Below are 19610 nucleotides of genomic sequence, written 5' to 3' on the forward strand. Positions count from 1 at the left end.
GCAAAATAGTTTTTTTTTTTTCACTTTACGGTCACCCTAGAAAAATTACAGTAATTTTTTTTTCAAAATAGGTCCCTCAGAAGAATTGGAGTTCGCAATAAAAAAAATAGACCCTGGGCGGCCACATATGTCGAAAAAAAATCTACCCTGAGAGGGTTAATAGCTTGAAGACTTCTCCCAAGCATGCAGTGAATAGTATCGGAGAGATTGTGTCTCCTCATCTGATTGGCTTCTTTATAGGCATGTTCCTACTTTTCTTGTGGAGAATTAAGGTAGCTGTTGTTACGGTTGACGTGTAACACCCCGTGCAAGAAGGATGATCGAAAGACAATGCCTAATTGAAATGGAGGATGGATCCCTAATTTGCTATGGATGTCTCAAGTGGTTGCCGGTCTGGTGGGCGCCCCGCAGTGATTATGGGCCCCTTTGTGTGTGTACGTGACAGGAGGGAGGGCTGCTTTCCGCGAACTGTGCGACTCAAGGGGAGACTCCTTTCTGCGAACCAAACAGGACCCACGGATTGCTGCCAGTGGAGGGAAGCACGTGCAACGTCGCCTAGGAGAGAGGGAGCATCCACCCATCACCGACCGGACTCCATAGATGTGATGTTGACGTGAGCAAAATCCTGCCTACGATTTTAGCTGGCGTATTTAAGCGGCCCCGCAATGTATTATTATTACTCTCTTCTTTTTTTTTTTTTTATCCTTCACCTACCATGGAATAAATAGTGCAAGTTTCATACTAGAAATCGTCTCGCCCCTGCCTGGTCGCCATGGTCTACTGGATGCCTGCAGCATGCCGACAATGCCACGCTACCGAGCAGTAACGCCGGTCGAGGTTCGAGTAACCGGCGTCGCAACACTGAGGAATCTCTGTAGATCTTTTCCAAGATATTTAGGTAAGCGTCCTGTACGTCTTGATTACGTAATACCTCTGTGACTGCTGGTATCTCTACTGAATCAAGTGCCTTTTCGTAATTGATGAAAGCCACATAGAGAGGCTGATTGTACTCTTCAGATTTTTCAATTACCTGATTGATTACATGGAGTGGATCCGTTGTACAGTACCGCTTCCTGAAGCCAGCCTGTTCCCTTGGTTGACTGAAGTATTGCCCTTATTCTATTGGAAATTATCTTGGCAAATATTTTATACAATACTGGAAGTAACCTAATGGGCCTATAATTTTTCAATTCTTCAACGTCTCCCTTTTTGTGGATTATTATAATGTCGGCATTCTTCCAGTTCTCCGCGACCCTTGAAGTCACGAGACATTTCGTATAAAGGGCCACAAGCTTTTGAAGCATGGCGTCTCCTCCATCTTTGATTATATCGACTGTTATTCCATCTTCTCCTGCCGCCTTTCCTCGTTTCATGTCTCCTAAGGCCCTTCTAACTTCATCACAAGTTACAGAAGGAGCCTCTGTAACCTGTTCATTACTACTTTCAATGTAGGTATCCTGACTGCTCTGTGTATTGTACAGGTTAGTATAGAATTCTTCTGCTGCTTTTACTATATCTTCGAAACTGCTGATATTACCCTGCTTATCTTTGAGAGCATACGCCTTGGCTTGTCCTATGCCAAGTTTTCTTCTCACTGATTTCATGCTGCATCCATTTGTTACGGCTTCCTCAGTCTTTTTTACATTACAATTTCGAATATCCTTTATTTTTTCCTTGTTGATCTGTTTTGACAATTCCGCAAATTCTATATAATCTCTTGAGTTGGACTGTTTCATTCTTTGTCATTTCTTTATTAGGTCCTTCGTTGTTTGAGAGAGCTTACCTACTGGTTCCCTTCATGCATTGCCTCCCACTTCAACTGCTGTTTCTGAAGCCAGCCAAGTTACGGTTTCATTCATTACCTTTATGTCATCTACATCTCACTGTTCTAAGGCTGCATATTTGTTTGCAAGTACCAGCGTGAATTGGTCTGCTTTTATCCTTACTGCATCTAGGTTGGCCTGTTTTCTCTTGACTGATTTTACTCTCTCTTCAAATTCAGGTGAATCCTAGACCTCACTAACCTACGATCACTGCACTTTACCCTTCCTAACACTTTTACATCCCGCATTATGCTGGGATCAGCAGAAAGTATGAAATCGATTTCATTCCTTGTTTCACCATTAGAGCTTTTATAGGTCCACTTTTTAATGGCACACTTCCTGAAGAAGGTGTTCATTATTCACAGCTTATTCCTTTCTGCAAATTCTACCAACAGCTCTCCTCTAGTGTTTCTAGAACCACTGCTGTAGTTGCCAATTGCTTGTTCACCAGCCTGCCTTCTTCCCACTTTTGCATTGAAGTCACAACATTATAATTAGATGAAAAGCGTCTACGAGAAAATTGTAGAGCTACATGAAAAACCGCAAATACACACAAAGTGCCTCGAGCCGCCAGTCGCATGGAAATTTTGCTTGTATTTGCGGGCTTCTTTCATGCTTGGAAAAACTTTTTATGTAGCACATATTGAGCAAGAGAAAGCTGTACCAGGAGTTTTTCATGTCACTCTACAATTTCTCATTGACACTTTTCATCTAATTATAATATTTGATAAGCTGATTAATGAATTAAGACTAATTATCTAATTAGGCAGAATTAAAAATAATTTGAGCATCTCCAAGTGATGACAAACAACATTATCTTGGTTCTGTCCAGCTATGTGGCATTCGTATATTTTTAAACTCTGGCTAAAGTTAGCTGGCACACCCTGTATACTCGAGCGGTCACACGCTGTATACTTGCGTAAGGGCCCCACTTTTTTTTTTTTTTTCAGAATATTGGCAGGATTTGGCCCTTACACGAATCAGGCCAATGAGGGCCCACTAAAGGTTCATACTGTTTCTGGAACTATAGCAGAGGGTGAGAGAGGCACAAATGACATATCGCTGCAGTAAGGGACCTCAGATGCTGGCCCATCGTTCTTGACCAGTGCTGTCCCAAACAGGGCTCCCTTCTCTAGAGGTGAAATGCCACCGATCTGATTGGAAACACTGCCGACACAGCCAAGACAATGTACCGGCCTGAGCGACGTCGACGGAAAAGCAGCTAGCATCAGTAGCAGCTAACGGAACTAACTTCACATTCCGGCAGGACATTTTAAATTTTTTCCCACAATTTTGCCCTCCAAAGTGGGGCTGCAGACCTTACATGAGTATATACGGTTATCTCATCAATCCAGTCTATACGCGTGAAAACAGGATGACAGCCATGGGTTGTATGAACACTGTAAAATCCTTTGTTTTGGACCTACTATACTTTTGTATATTGTATATGAAAATGTCACAAACTGTGAGAGCATGTGAGAATTCTTGAGTGAAGAACACATCAAGTGGCAAAAAGCATCTGCAAATAGAAGTGACAAGCTTCTTTTGCAAAAATTTCAGAGTTGTACATGTTCAGCTCCAAAGTCAAGGGCAAAGCATTTCAGGGACGCTGAAAGTTAAATTCAAGGAAAACATTGCAAGGTTTATTTACATGCCTCAATTCATGAACATTCAATCCACCTTTATTTTAGCTGAAGTTCTTAATCTCTACTACTAGTTGAAGTTCTTTATCTCTACCTCCTGTTGCTTGGCTGTTCAGTGACAACTGCCTTGTTTAAGAGTCATTTCCTTTCAGCATCACCTCAGCACAAAAGCTATTCATAAATTCTACACTGCCAAAAGCAATATATGCATTTATACTGTGCATAATTTGCAAGCTCTGCCCAGTATTTACAAAGCATTTTGGTTTATATGACAACCACATTAGCATCTTCCAACAAAAGGGAGAAAAAGAAGGGGGTAGGGAAGGATGGACAGACACACACAATCTAACACAAGGACTACAAGGCATTTTTCAAAAGTCTAACGTTAAACTACTTCAGCACAGCTGTTGGGTTAGGCAAGAATCTACCCTTAACACAATAAATAAAATCAAACAAAACAGCAGCAAACCACACTTTGCACGTGGAAACATCAGAGCAGTATTTTAATTTTGTGGGTCATTTTGTATCAGAGCTCCATTCCTTTGTAAAACCAGTGGCTGCCTCGAAATGTCTCCAGTGGTGAAAAACACTGTGTTGTACTGTCCTTGCTTTGGTGCCTCTGCTTTTTCGTGCTACTCTAGATAAATACATTCTAACTTTTCTAGCTTAAAGTATATGTGCCTTTGCACAAGTTCTTAAGGAATTCAATGAATGCATGCGTAAAATGTTTTAAGGCCCCTTGGATATGTTTGGCCGAAATCAAGGATATTTAAGATTTTACCGGAATTCAGGCAAGTCAGTTTTGTGGAATCCCAAGGTGGATGATGATGACGATGTATGAGGTTTCGTGGCGCAAGGGCCAATGATGGCCAAAGAGCACTACCCGCAAGGTGACGGAAGGTTCATGAAAGAGAAAAATTGTCATCAATAATGTTGATGACAAATTTTCTTTTTCATTAACGAGAATTCTACAAAGCCTTGTGACATTAAGTAATGTGCACTATCAGAAAATAATTCGCAGCAGCAAAGACAGCATGATACACACGCATAGCCACAGAGGGAAACTAGCTGTGTAATTTTGCAAAATGTGGAAGTTCTTAACTGTAATTCTCTTCCAAACTTTTTCAGACCAATGGCATATTGCACGCGATCGTTATGATGCCTGATGACTATAGATGTGCTGTCAAAAAACAGAATCCAAACACACTAGCGCCAATGACACTACAGGTGAGAACCTGGTACATTTTCAAAATTAGCATGTTCTCTTAAACATTAATGCAGTGACCCATATGATATCAATGATGCAGAATCAGCACGAAGATAAAATAATTGAAGCTTTCCACATTGTAAAGTGTGAGGGCATATGAATCAGCCAGGCTTTGGTATTTCTATCAACAGAAGAAACAGCTTTTCTTTGATGGCTCATTATTTTCTTGTTCATGTGACTTTCGAGAATTGTCTTCATTGTATGAAGGCTGCAGTGTCTATAATAGCACACTTTTCTGAATTAGCTTTCAGTTGCGCTCTTCCCGTGTTTCTTCCTAGTCACCCTCGTCCACTTTTGGGATACTTATAATGGATCACTTCCAATTTGCCAGCTTCCCCATCTTTCTACAGAAATGAATACAAAATTAAATTATGCGGTTTTACGTGCCAAAACCACTTTCTGATTATGAGGCACGCCGTAGTGGAGGACTCCGGAAATTTCGACCACCTGGGGTCCTTTAACGTGCACCTAAATCTAAGCACACGGGTGTTTTCGCATTTCACCCCCATCTAAATGCGGCCGCCGCGGCCGGGATTCGATCCCACAACCTCATGCTCAGCAGCCCAACACTACTAGCCCCGAGAACGACCTAGAGGGGCGCTGCGAGCGCCACTCGCGTGACATCAGGGCACGGACTCGCGCCTGTCGTCTGCTGCAGTTCGGACGGTGTACGGACGCCTTCTGCAGTGTTTGTTTGTTCGCTCTCATTCCCAATGCTTGTATACTTATGATGGGCCCCTCAAATATATATTTTACGATGTCTTCGTTCGCGAAAATGTAATCAAGGAGCTTATTTCCTAGACGACAATACATTTCTCGAAGGCAACGCTATAGTGCCACCCGAGGGGGGAGCTCAGATCAGCCCATTACGGGTTTTTCATGCCCGGATCTACACTTTCCAGTGGTAGCTCACGTGAATAATAAAAGCGTAGATGCAAAAGCACAGCACATAAGAATCTAGTTAAGATTCCATACCCACTATGGTGCAATATGCGTGTCACAATTAAACGCTGACTATATATGACTTCTACAACATTTATCTTGATTTTAACCCGCTAAAACATGTTTGCTCACGACGAATAGTTCACGGTATAATATCGAATTTTTTTATTTCTTCACAGAAACCCTCGGCAGTAACACGAGGACTTGAATCTAAACTACACTGCAGTTTACATTCGGCCAGCACCACTTGCGTTTTTAACTGGTTCTCAAAAGTAGGCCATTCTTTGCCGGTTAAATTTAAGTGGCGGTAACTTGAATCAAAGCTGATTGAGGTTCACAGCTGTTTGCAGCACACAGAAAGGAATGTACCAATATTTATTCACTTTCCGTGCTACACGTTCCACTCACTTGAGCAATTAACTGGTGCTTCTTGCTTGAGAAACAGACATGATGAATCTGTTTAAAGAACTGACACAGGCTGCTCCAGTCAAATATTTGAGTGAAATATGCCTTTCGGACCGGTTCGCTGCAACGAGCAAGAAGCCGAAGGCCCATTCATTAGTAGTGTTGCACATATTTAAGATATCATTGTTCCCCAGTGGAGGTGAAGTGTTCATGTGAGACTTGTGGTGTCTTCTTGAAGAGGCAGGTATGCGAGGTTTTCCTTTATGCACTGATGAAGCAAATAACTTTCAGTCTGTGAAATTAAACAACGCAGGATCGAGACATGTTGAGACAGAATGTGCTTGCATTTTCCATTTCAACACAGCCTAAGCTGCGCTGTAGTGCCTCGAGTATGCTATAGGCATTGTAATTGGAGTTGTAAAGAGGCTACTTCATGGTTTCAACTCGAAGTTGTAGAGAACTGCTGGGTTTCGCGAACAATGCGCGCCTCGCCATAACGACAGTCAGTTGCTTCCGTTGCGGGAGGGGTGTGCCATATCGTCGATAAAAGCTACTGAGGGTCACTATGACACATTTCATCGCTCACATTTGGTTGCTTCTTGATCTTAAACGCGAAATTTTCTTTCATGTGATTTCTGTTATGGTATTCGTGAAGTATATATATATACTATACATGATGCGCCGTCGTATTAACAGCCAATGCGTTTCTGGGTGCCTATTTCAGAGAACGGTGAAAGTAGTACCAAACCTTTTCACACAACATGCGCGCCTATCTCTTCCATTTAGGCCTTAATACAGTTGCCACATTTGATTAAAACAACTCACCAGAGTGATAAGAATTATGATGAAAGCTTTGCTGGGCAGTGTCCTTCTAACACGGATTTATAATGTTGACATCAAATTGAAGGTATTTCTTCCATGTAAAATGCTATGTCTCTCATACCTAAGTAATAAGGGAATGTTAAGTGTTTAGAGGAGCATCATAAATAACTTCGCGTGTTGAAGTTGCAGACATTATTTTTAAGCAAAATTTATGAACAGACAGGGTGCATTTTGCATTGCAATACGAGTAGACCCCTTCAGCGCTACATAGCTTGCGATATACGAGTTGCAAATTTTCACGACTCACGCGGTTTCAAAGAAGAAACTGTTGTCCACGCATGGCAACAGAAATAATCCAAAATAACCTTTTGCAAGTACAACTCAAGCCGCCAATACCCCAAGCACGCACCAAGAAAACGAGCGCGCGCATGGCAGCCGAGCGAGCCGGAGCGAGCGGCGTCCTGGCCGTGACGCCACTCGTGAGAGGGCGCCACTCCAAATTCTCACCGCTAATACACTGAGCAACCACGGTGGGTAGAAATGAATACAGTGTAAAACCGCAAGGTGGAGGAAAATTCATGAAAGGGGAAGTTTGCATCCACTAAACAGTAGCATAAGCTGCTGTATGCTTTCCCTCTCATGCAACTTGTCCTACATAGATGAAAACAACTGAAGCATGTCAGCCTGTTTACAGTTCTAGACCATAATTTTGCACACCACATGCATGCACGTACCCCACTTCAACCTCCAATCAGAATGAGGTTAAAGTGCTTTCATGAGACCCTGCCTCAACAAAGTGAGGAACCTCATTTTGACCTCATCTTAACGTCATTACTGAGGTCAGGTCGTTCAACACAACCTTACTTTGCGAGTTCAAGTACCCAATGTTGAATGTAGCCAACAAACACTGACACCAAGGACAACATAGGGGAAATTACGTGTGCTTAATAAATTAAATAAAACGATAAATTAATGGAAATGAAAGTGGATGAAAAAACAACTAGCTGCAGGTGGGAAACAATCCCACAACCTTCGCATTTCGCGTACGATGTTCTAACAATTCAGCTACCGCGGCGCCGTTTCCCCATCCACTTCCTTGGGTATTCATGTTTCCTAGTAGAACCCTGGGAGTGTTAGCCAGCGCCACCACCCACAGACCTTGGCGGTGGATGTAGAACATCCTTTCAGCTGCAAGCGTCCCGAAAACGTTATCTTTTTTTGGGTGAAGGCAACCAGTCAAGTTTACAGAATGTGAGACCATGTGAGAACTCTCCACAGGAATGTCAGATATGAGAAAATTAACTCTTTAATGTCTAGCATGCATGGAAGGCACCCATCTTTGAATAAACGCTGTGTGTAAGACTATGTGATCATTACCTGACTTTTTCATTCAAATGTTCAACAACTGCTGTTTTAGAAATACACGAACTCGAAATACAAAAGACATTTTTTCAGATGCAAACAGTTTCATAAACTCTTTGAAATGATTTGTTACACAAAAGGGTGCAATAAATTTAAAAATTTTTTGTCTCCAGATTCCTGCAGCACAGACAAACCTGTTTCTGAAACTACGCATGATTCAATGATGCTCTCTGACCAGAAGCACGACTGTTGTGAGTTGATTGGTCACTGATGTTCCGAACTTGTAGAGGCATTTCATTAGGTAATAACTATTGCCCTACTTTTTTTTTTTTCTTCAGTTTACCTCAGAGCAATACGTTTCACCTCACTTATACTCCATCTCAGCAACTCCACAAGGTGCAGTGAAGGCTGTCATATCCAAAGGAAAGAATTACAAGAAAGGCTCCTCCACTGTCCGCCTCTGATTGCCCTCCATGTGATGGCGACTGAATGGAAGCTTCGCAGAAGGATTGGTAGCAGGCAATGGGCGAGGAGTAGCAAATGGGTCCTCGTTTCGATGGAACATGCAGTCAGCTCTTGTTACTGACTAGTTGACAAGAACTCTAGATTTCGCTGCCCTTTCCATCATGGGGAAAAGGAAACCTGTTCCCTGGACTGTTGACCTTGAGAACAAAGCTCACTGTCGTCGCATTTGCAGTGCTTTTAAGTTAGGTTTATGGGAGTGAGCTCACAAGTGAGTTCTGCAAGGTACTGTAAAATTTTGAGCAGGTGCACAGCCAAAGATAATCGAAGAATGATTGGGGAAGGGCCCTGGCTTGAAAATTCAAGATGGCGGCAGAAAAGTTGTAACCCTCCTAAGAAACAGCACAGTACTTATATACTCAAAGGCATTATTTGAGATTCATTTACTGTCTTTATACTGCATCACTGCTCTTAAATCCATCGAACTACTCCTATGAGTTCAACCCAAAAATTAGGTCCGTTCACTCGGCCTGAAGGGGTCCATGATCTTCTGGTTGTACTGTCACGAACAGCAGAGCACAATTCTCCCAGTTCACTGATGCCAATCCCCAACCTCCACGTTTGGTATTTTTTTTTTTGTCTTTTCATTGTATAAGAATGCATGCTACCGGGCTGTTACATCACATACACGCCAGTCACACCAAAGCCCCAGACACCAAATCCATATCAGTAGCCAACACCTCTCACAGCTGATGTACCTGACGAAAATGGTTACTGATAAAACAAAAAGATACTTGGCTGTAGTGGCGGCATAGCCAGGCCCTGAGAGAAGTGCTGGCTAAGCAATAACTTTCTCGTCCTCACTAAATTACACTAGAAGAGAAACTTGGGCGAGTTGGTGGTAATTAACGTTTTGGAAAGTAACAGCGCTAAACAGACAAGGACGAAGGAAAAGAACACGATACTGGTCTCAGTCAGTCAGCGTCAGTGTCGTGTTCTTTTCCTTAGTCCTTGTCCATTTAGCGCTGTTAATTTTTTAAATGACACTGTTTTCTGTAATTTCATAAAACGATAACATTAAAAGAAAAGGCATCAAGTGGTGAACAGGGTGGATAAAGAAAGGGGATGCTCGGTTGCTAGTTGACACCAATTTTAGATCACTCGAAAGGTGTAGGGGGGTGCTCGGAATTTTAAGGTATTATGCGATGCCCAGGGTGCTCTCCTTTGAAAAATACACCATTTAACTTCATAAATCCTTTCCTAAAGAGCGTTTATTACTCAATTTCACATGCCAGATGGCTGGAATCATGCTTTTTTCTTCCCTCGATCAAATTTTTACTTTCTGCAGGAAAAATGTTTAAAATAACCACTTTTATTTTTTTTCCAGAAAAATCCAGTTTTATAACAAACATGTTTACTTTTAAGGTTTCACTTTAACGTAACACACATTTACATGTCATGACAAAGGCGGCCTGAGTCAGCTCATTGGTAAATCCACCAATGGGTTTACCAATGCAAGAAACAGGTTGATTTGCCCTAAGTGCCAGGCAAGGTGAACGTAAACATGGTCAGGTCAGGCAGGGTGAGCTTGACAACTGAATAGACTGACTCGTGTTGAGTTCATGCCTGCGTAGCTTATTTCACATCTTTCTTACAATGCAGCCAAGATGCCAGTTTGCCATCTGAGCATTAACAGCGTGAAAATTAATACCAGCACATGTGCCGAATTCTAGATTAAAGATTATATATGCATATTCTAATGCGAACAAAGGACAGGACAAGAGAGCAGCAGGCAGCGTTGGCAGCACCTCAACCAGAGCAGCCCAGGCAATCTTGAGCTTGCGCTTCCCGGACGATTGGTGATGTGGCTGCAGCGCCGGGCATTCCTCTTCACTATAATCACACCCCCTTGGAAAAGGAGCCATCCTGGCGACTCATGGTGAACATAGGATGAGTGGGTCGTAATACGGCTTAAAGGGACACAGAAGAGGTTCTAGAATTGAAAGAGTTACAGTGGTTTCAAAGGCTGCCGCAGTATATTTGAACTGCTGAAGCTATTTTCTCATGCAAGTAGCAGCGCTGCAATCACCGTTTAAATTTTTGTTGAAGCTCTGCCCCCCCCTCGCACGCCAAGCATAGCAGCGAAAGACAAGGCGCGACAATGATGTCAATATAGGGGTCACATGAGCGCTCTATTTGAATCACACACCCTGTCAATACCTAAGAGGACGTCGCGATCGTCTTCGCCATCAGAGCCCGTCAACCGACGCGCGGTGTCTCCCACAGACGCTGCGGCTTGGTTTTGCTAAATAAAGCGCGTAGCGGTGACTTCTGGTCTGTTGAACTATGATTTTCCTATTCAGGGGGTGAAAAACTATAATAATTCGCTGAAAGCTCACTTTTCTTTTAATAGTGCTTCAGCTCCCCTTTAAGGTGCTGTACGTGGACGGTTTCGCGACCATGGCAGCGTTGGTCTGTAGATGGCATGACAGGGTCAACAATATTAAAGCCCCTCTATAAAAAACAAAAGTAGCACCATCCTTTGAAAATTGCCACCATACTCCTCCCCTGTGCTTTCCCTCAATGCTCGACCCTCTCATTGGTGAAACGGCGTCATGCGCTTTTTTTCTTGCTTCTTTTTGCTTCCGCTGTCATCGCGGTGCCAAACACTGCGAGCGGCTACACGGGCACCACGCTTCGCGTCTCCTTTGCACTTTTGTAGCGTAGTTCCGTGTTAGCAATTCCACGTTGCTGTGCTTTTTTGTGCAGCACAAGGGATAGGGATGGCAAGAGACTATTCCGTCTTCCATCTACCAAGTGACACGTGGCACTGAAGAAGGTCTGGCTTCAAAGAATCAGCTGGGCTGATTTCAGCCCAATGCAATGGTCCCGGCTCTGCGAGGTAAGCGAGCGATTCTTTCCTTATCGCTAATCTCATATGCTGCCACTTGTTGTATGCGGCTTCATTAGTTTTTCGCTCTCCGAAAAGCCGCATGTTCGTGCTGCATTTATTTGCAACTTCTGTGCCTGATTTCATTCAGGTCGTCTTCAAGTGCACATGCTTTTTGTTGACTCAGCTATTCATTCCATGGCATTGTCTTTGTTTGGCCTGAATGTATGCAAATAGCACCTTTGAGTGTATCGCCGCATGTTACGAAGCAGTGACGGTATGTAGGCAAACAACTGCACTGGTGACGTTCAGATCATTATAAGCCGTTATCGCTCTTTAGCGCCTTATCCATCGGCGTTGAACCGTTATGAACCGTGACCAAACATACTCAAGGGGTGGCACCGCCACGCAAACAAAAACAAAAAGAACAATAACAAAAAAAAAAAGGATCTGTGATGCCGACAGAGTGCCAACTGCTGATAAAGCTTCACGCTTTGTGTTCTCGCCGCTTACTTAGCGCTGAAGAGAGATACGTGGAGAGGGTCTTTAGGGAGCGCCTGCTAGTTCAGCACTGCATAGAGGGAGCCAACGCCGGCGCAGGAGGAGGAGAGAGGAGATGGTGCTACCTTTGTTTTATTTAGGGGCATTAAACAATATAGTTCACAGGCGATGTCTGCGCTGCAACACAGTAGGGTCCTTGATATTTGGAGACAAGAATGGAGGAGAGGCCAGCAGGAACAGCTGGAACACAAAGCCACACAAGGTAGTCTGGAAGGAAGTGACAAGGAGGGTGGTCATTGTCCTGTCAAAATTTTTGTTGCCATTGGTCGACGGTTGTGGCGGAGCGAGCGAGCTGACGGCATTCCTCGGCATGGTACTCTGGTCGGTATGAAACAATGGTGCTGAGTGTGGTTGAAAGTTCATGACCATACGAGCAGAAAAATGGGGAAAAACCTGTGGTTGCCTGTGGTGCAGTGTTGTAGGCGCACGTCATGAATCGCAGAATAGCGTCCCAATAAGTTTTATCAGAGGCAACGTATTTGGAGAGAGGTCATGAAGAGTGAAGTTGAACCTTTCAATCAAACTATTAGTTTGAGGATGGTAGGCAGTGGTGGTATGATGAACAATGCAACCTTCAGCAAGGAGCACGTTTGTGACTTTGGAGAGGAACATACATGCTCTATCGCTCAAAAGTTTGCGAGGTGCACCGCGACGGAGAATGTGTAGGAGGAAGGATGCTAAATCACGACTGTGGCAGCAGGCAGAGCCGGCTGTTTCTGTGCACCGTGTCAAATGAACCTTGGCAATGACTATCCAGTGGTTTCCGGACGCTATGCTTCCAAGGGGTCCATACAGGTCAGTGTCTATGCGATCAAAGGGCCTGGTAGAGCACAGAATTGACTGGAGTGAACCAGAGACAAGCTGAGCAGGAACCTTGCAGTGTTGGCACTGAAGGCACAATCGAATGTATTTGCACACAAAGTTGTACATGCCATGCCAATAAAACCTGCAGCGAAGTAGGACATACATATTGAAGACACTCGCATGCGCACACTATGGGTCAGCATGGAAAGGAGAACATATTTCACCATGAAGATGTCGAGGTATGAACAGCAGCCACTTGTGGTCATTAGACAGGTAGTTTCGGCGATAGAGAAGGCCATCCTGCATTTTGAAGCGAGAAGCTTGACGGTACCAAGGTCGAGAACATGCAGGAAGAGTCGATGGGTTTGAAAGGAAGCAGAGAAGATCCAGGCATGCTTTTGTTACTCCGAAGCCATGCCACAGCCTGCCAGGAACAAAAGTACTTCGCCAATGACAGACAGGCAGGCAGCGCCTTCAGTTGACATGGGTGAACGTAAAAGCGCATCGGCATCAGTGTGGCTACAGGTAGACCTGTAGCCAACGCGCATGTCAAAATCTTGCAACCGCACAGCCCAGTGAGCTAATCAGCCTGAGGAGTCCTTCAATGTGGACAGCCAACAAAGCGCATGGTGGTCTGTAACTATGTCGAAGGTACAGCCATAGAGGTAAGGTATAAATTTGCCAAGTGCCCAGATGGCTAAACATTCATTTCCCGTAACGGAATATTCCTCTCTGCTTTGGTGAGGGTGTGGCTTGCATACGCAACGACGTACTTGTTGAAGCCAGATTTGCTCTGCACAAGCACAGTGTCGAGTTTAACACCGCTGGTGTCAATATGTAATTCGGTCAGAGCTTAGGGTCAAAGTGAAGCAGTATCAGCGGAGAGGTTAGCAGACTACGCAACTCTTGGAAGGCATCGTCACAGGCAGGCGACCAGGCATAATTGTTCGAGTCACTTCTTAGAAGCCAATTCAAAGGAGCAGTGATGGATGCAAATTCCGAATGAAGCAGGAAAAGTAAGAACAGAGGCCAAGGAAGCTGCCAAGTTCTTTTATGGAGGAAGGTTGGGGAAAATCAGCAACTGCATGGAGCTTGGCAGTGTCAGGTAAGATATCGTTGTTAGGTATCACATGGCCAAGGATGGTGAGTTGACCTGCGCCAAAGCGGCATTTATTCAGGTTGAGCTGAAGGCCACCATCAGTTAGGGACTGTAACACTTCCTTTAGCCTACAGAGATGGGTGGGAAAACGGTGAAAAAATAACCATGTCAGGCACATTTTCCACTTGAGACCACGAAAAAGGTTGTCCAAAAGGTTGACGCTAAAATGTGGGGGCGTGGCAAAGCCCAAGAGGCATGACAATATTTATATAGGCCATCTGGCATGACAAAGGCCATTTTAGGTTGGTCGTCTGGCCCCATGGGAACTAGTGAATAGCCGATGCGCAAGTCGATAGAAGAGAAAAACTCCGCGCTCTGAAGGCAGCAAAGGGCATCGCCAATTCTCAGCAAAGAGTAAACATCTTTGCGAGTGATTTTGTTAAGTCGACGGTAATCGACACGGGAATGAATCGATCCATCCTTCTTTTTAACAAGAACCAGAGATGACCAGGGGCTATTGAAAGGCTGGATGACACCGTGCTTGAACATATTGGCTATAAAGTCATCAATAACACGGCGCTCTGTCGTGGACACACAGTATGGTCTTTGTCACAGTGGCACATTCGTACCCATGTTGATGCAGTGACAAACAGACGATGTGCAGCACAAGGAAACACACTGGCAGTAAAAAGAATAATGCAATAAAAGAATAATAATTACTGCTTTGAATAGTTCTGCTACTGACATGAGATGAAGCTCGTCTTCCGTCCATATGCATCGTTTTAAGTTTACCTCATCCCCTTTCGCTACTCAGCACAGCGGTAATGGTGGTCCACTAAGCACTCTTTTTATTAGACAGTTTTAGTATAGTGTACGCTATACCATTGCGTACGCTAAAAAATAGCAGGTCGTCACTGCACATGCGCTGAACGCTAAACGAAATAGCAGGTATAGTGGGCATATGCAACACAAACGAGTTAGTGTTAGCGTTTTTGCGTGGTTTGCGGAGTTTGCGTGAAACATGGCGGCGGTCCCAGCTGCCTGCTTCGAATTGAATTTGACGTTGCTTTTGTAAAATGCACTTCGTTCACAGCAAATGATTGTGTAAACAGCTTTCGCTTAGTCTCAGGCTGTTTCAACGACAGAGTATTATGGATAACCTCGTGGTGTTTTCGAGATCGCTTCTCGTTTCCAACGAGTCGAAGCCTAACGAAAGAAACATTCGAGATGTCAGTGCCACTTATCGCTACAGTCGGAAAATAGCTGCAACGACGGCATATGGCCTCCGAGATGCGAAGATATCGCCGGCCAACTAAAATTATAGAAAACATGCACTGCTTAGCGTACGCTACACTATAGCGTATATCGTACGCTATAAGTTGCGTACGCTAAACTAAAACTGTCTATTATGGTTACCCTTTCATTTTGTGTCAAGTAAGGGGTGGCACCACTGAAGTGAGTGCAGTGGCTGATCGAGGAAGGTGACTGCTGCAGTAAAGACAGCTCAAAACGCCATTTCTTTATGCGCAGGACATGATGCTCACCAACAATATATAGGGCGTCCCAGTTTACTTTAGCCAAGCTGTTCAATAAGAAATAAGATATTAAAAACATGGTGAAAGATACGATTTTAAAACCTACTATGTTAGGTCGCCAGACCTCCACTGACCGAACACGGTAGTTCTTATAATTGTATCTTGCACAGTGCTCTCTAAATTTTTTTTTTTTCTTTCGTCGAACAACTTGGCTAACATTAGCCGGGACACACAGTATACAATAGATCGAAGTGAGTGTCATTACTAAGCTGGGTGAAGCAGCAGAGGCTTCGATTCCACAGGTAAAAATTACTTGCTGCCTTCATTCCATTCCTTTAACTGCAAATTAGAGATATTGGTGAGTTTTCCCTTATCTAGCCACTGCTGAGATTGTGTTCAACAAAACGATATGCAAAATTCTGCTAAGCAGTGTTAGAATAAGGGGTACATCTATGGGCTCATGACTTAACTTTGACACAAACTGGGATACATAGCGCAAGAATGACACAGGGACAAGCAGGAACACGGGATGAGCGCTAACTTTCAACAATTGATTTATTGCAGCTGGTGAGCATATATATACTCACAGACACACTGAAGGGAAGGAGGAAAAGCAGTCATGTGACTACTATGCCCAAAAATCCCAGTGTGTGTCTGTTGCAGTGCAACACAAAAGAGTTAGCATTAGCGTTTTTGCGTGGTTAGGTTTCAACAGACACACTGAAGGGAAGGAGGAAAAGCAGTCATGTGACTACTATGCCCAAAAATCCCAGTGTGTGTCTGTTGCAGTGGCGTCCCAGTGAGTATATATATGCTCACCAGCTGCAATAAATCAATTGTTGAAAGTTAGCGCTCGTCCTGTGTTCCTGCTTGTCCCTGTGTCATTCTTGCGCTATGTATCCCCGTTTGTATGTATCCCACCAACTCGCCCAAACTTCTTCCCTGTTAAATTTGATCTGAAGCGCGAGGCATTGAATAGTCCGCAGGAAAACCCAAGCAGAAAGAAGCTGGTTGGTACCAGGTAGCTAGAACAGTGCGCTATTCTTTCTAAATACTTATCCAGCAATTAGGTTTTGCCACAAACCACACTACGCTGCATCTGCACATCAAAACGACTGGGGCCAAGCTTTCTTTTCCCCTGTGAAGAAAGACACTCCCGTCTGCAAGGCTCTCAGGAGAAATAGTTACTGTTGATAGTTTAAACTTTTTGAAACCAGGAAGCACTCTTGGAGACTGGGCGGCCTTTCATGTTTGTTTTCTGAATTTAGATGCAATAGTGGAGCAGTGGACCAAAGTTTTTTTTTTTTTCCTTCAACTGAACTTTGAAATGTAGAAGTTGGTCAACACGTCTGCTCTGTTTATTGTGTACCAGGATTTAAAATATTCTAGAAATCCACTATGACCTAGGGTTCCAACCTAAGGCATAACTTTTTCGACTACAGGCTACATTTCTACTATGGGGCTTTTCTAATTACCTAATCTGAATACTTTGAGCATACACCAGTCAAAAAGCAAGGTGTGGCCATTTCAACTCTTTTTTGTCAGATTTGCAACACTATGAAGTCCAGCCTCAAATGCCTGTCTGATTTTTGACGAACTAATTGAACCCATTGAGTATTTTTATTACTGAAAAACAATATATGCGAAGCCATCAATCTTTCCAACAAAGGCAAAAACAGGAATATGTCATCTTGTTCAAAGCGTGTTTGGCCTGTGAACAAGCATTACCATGTGCTAAACCATATAAGCTGATCTTTTGCAATGAACATTTCACACTGGACTTGATTGTATTAGTCATTGCATGATACCGGTCTTTATGTTTCTACATGTGGTCTGCAAAAATCTTTCTAGCACCCTTTGGCATCACTGGGGTGTGTGCTCTCAACGACTGTTTACAAATATATGGGAGCCACTCTGAAAAGGTTTTTCTTATTTCCGAGATGCTTCCGCAAGTATATGGCTGTTCTACATTTTGGCCATTTAAACTATTCAACATTTTTGTAAGGCCGGGCATGGATTTTCTTGAACTGATTGTTTTGTCATTGTCGTGATAAATAGACTGAAATAGGGGATCTATAAGAGGTGTGCAAGACCTGCAGCTGCAATGTGGAGAACAACATATCGGAACAAATAAAGTCAAAAGTCAAGCCTCATCTTCCCACATGATTGCGCTGCCCTATCTATCTGAGGTCCATTCGGACCATTTGCACCCTCTATATATGACATCCTTTATTATGCAACGAATGACAAAGCCCAAAAGACAGTGCGATTAGATATAGCATGCATCGCACAGTATTCTGCCACAAAAAATTTATTATTTGCTGTCATTATAGTCGTCTTTTTATGAAAGGAGTTTTTTCTTTCATGGCCTTCCCAACGCCCTGGAATAATATGGCAGTAAGATTAGAAACTTCGCAAATCAATGAAAGAGAAAGGCTTCCTTTAATGTGAGCCTTCCTTGACGGAAAAAAAAAAAAGTGGAGTATGTATACAAAATTTTCGAATGGGCTCTAGAAACATGCTCTGTTTGTACGAAATGTTACTAGTAATATATGCTTTTCATTGCGTACAGTCCTTTTTTCCCTCACGCTATGATCAGCTGCCACTCATGAAAGCAGGCGAAAATGAGCAAGCAAGTTTGTCTTACCAATTACGTCAGTGAAGCTAATGCTCTGGGTCACCCCAGTCAAGTAGAATAGAAAACAAGAAAAAGGGCTCCTCTACTGTCCACCTCTGATCCCTCATTGGGCAATGCCAACTGGCACAACACAGGTGAGCCTTTTCCCTACTTAGAACACACAAAATTGCGCTGCACAGAGTTAGTGAGACTGAGGCAAAAACCAGAGTTGTGAGTCTTCAAAAAGCCAATAAGGGTTACTCTATGGTATGCCGGTAATTCTTTTGTGACCTTTCCATTCACCCTTCAATGAAGCAGTGGTGCCAGGCACTATAAGTGAGGAGTGGCACTCTAAACTGCCCCGGTGGCCCTCAAGGAGTAAATTTTATTGCAATAGCAATTATATGGACACTCCAAGTGTATTTTTGCCGTCGCCGTGACATTCCGTATGAAGTCCAAGCGCGATAACACCTTTGCTGCATGCTGTATGTTAGAGTAAAAGTGTGCGAGGATGAGCCAATGATCGCAGCTCAATCTCGCGTGCGCAAGGAGGGAAAGGTTGTACTTTGGCAGTAACGCGCTGCTGTGCGGGCTTCATCTTGAAAGCGATCTGCTTTGATGACAGAGTCTAAGTGAACCAATGGCTCATAGCTTTGCGTGTGCGCTGTGTTCTCGCGGCTCAGTTTGCATTGAAGCGATAGACAGCACGAAGGTCACTTCGCTTGCTGCTGCTGCAGTGCTTCCTCACACCAGCATTTTAACAGCGAGCGTCCACAGTCACCGAGTGTGATGTGTGCCTGTGCGTGCTGACACCATGCTTGTTAACTTAGTAAGCGAATGCTTACAAGTTTATACAACTGATAAAACAACTATCCTTACTTATTATGGCTGTCTAATAATTTGCTATCACAAACGATGCTTTGCCTTTTGAGCGAAACAGCGACTTTTTTTCAAACCATGAACAAGTGCAAACCCGTAGCGGTTGAACTGCCACCTTAAACATAAAATTGAAGCAAAATTAAATAAATTTCATCCTGGCACCCATAGTGGGCATAAAACAAGAGAAGTTATGTAGTGGAGCACGCACCATCACTCAGCGAGCCAGACTATTCCAGATAAACCATGGTCATTAGTGCTAAGTGTTGTCAGGCATGGCATTCAGCAGTGGATATCGATTTATGAATGTTGCACATGAATGTTCTCTTCTGAGTACATCTGAATACGCTTCATTACAGCGTTACTTGATATAATAGTGGCACGTTCAGCCACCACTATTTCAACTACAAAACGGCATGTAGGTCTGCACCAAGAATGAACCAAGCTCTTGTTTGTGCTGTCTGTGTTGTAGACCTTACAGAAAAAGCTTGAAGGCCAGTGT

The 19610-nt window shown here is 43.6% G+C and overlaps 1 protein-coding gene across 5 annotated transcripts in view; it reads right to left on the reverse strand.

Annotated features, from left to right (window-relative positions):
- Positions 1-19610, reverse strand: part of Galphas (G protein alpha s subunit) — a 218032-nt gene that overhangs the window by 35990 nt on the left and 162432 nt on the right. For 2 of the 5 annotated variants that reach the window (XM_055061898.2, XM_055061899.2), the window contains one exon: positions 10535-10719. The exons of 2 other annotated variants lie outside the window; for them this stretch is intronic. In XM_055061898.2, the coding sequence (XP_054917873.1) occupies positions 10535-10719 (185 nt within the window). Of the gene's footprint in view, positions 1-10534; positions 10720-17927; positions 17997-19610 lie in introns of those variants that run through there. One more of the 5 variants, XM_050193609.3, reaches the window with a different exon arrangement.

Source organism: Dermacentor andersoni, chromosome 1 (genome assembly GCF_023375885.2).
Source record: "Dermacentor andersoni chromosome 1, qqDerAnde1_hic_scaffold, whole genome shotgun sequence".
Lineage (NCBI taxonomy): Eukaryota > Metazoa > Arthropoda > Arachnida > Ixodida > Ixodidae > Dermacentor > Dermacentor andersoni.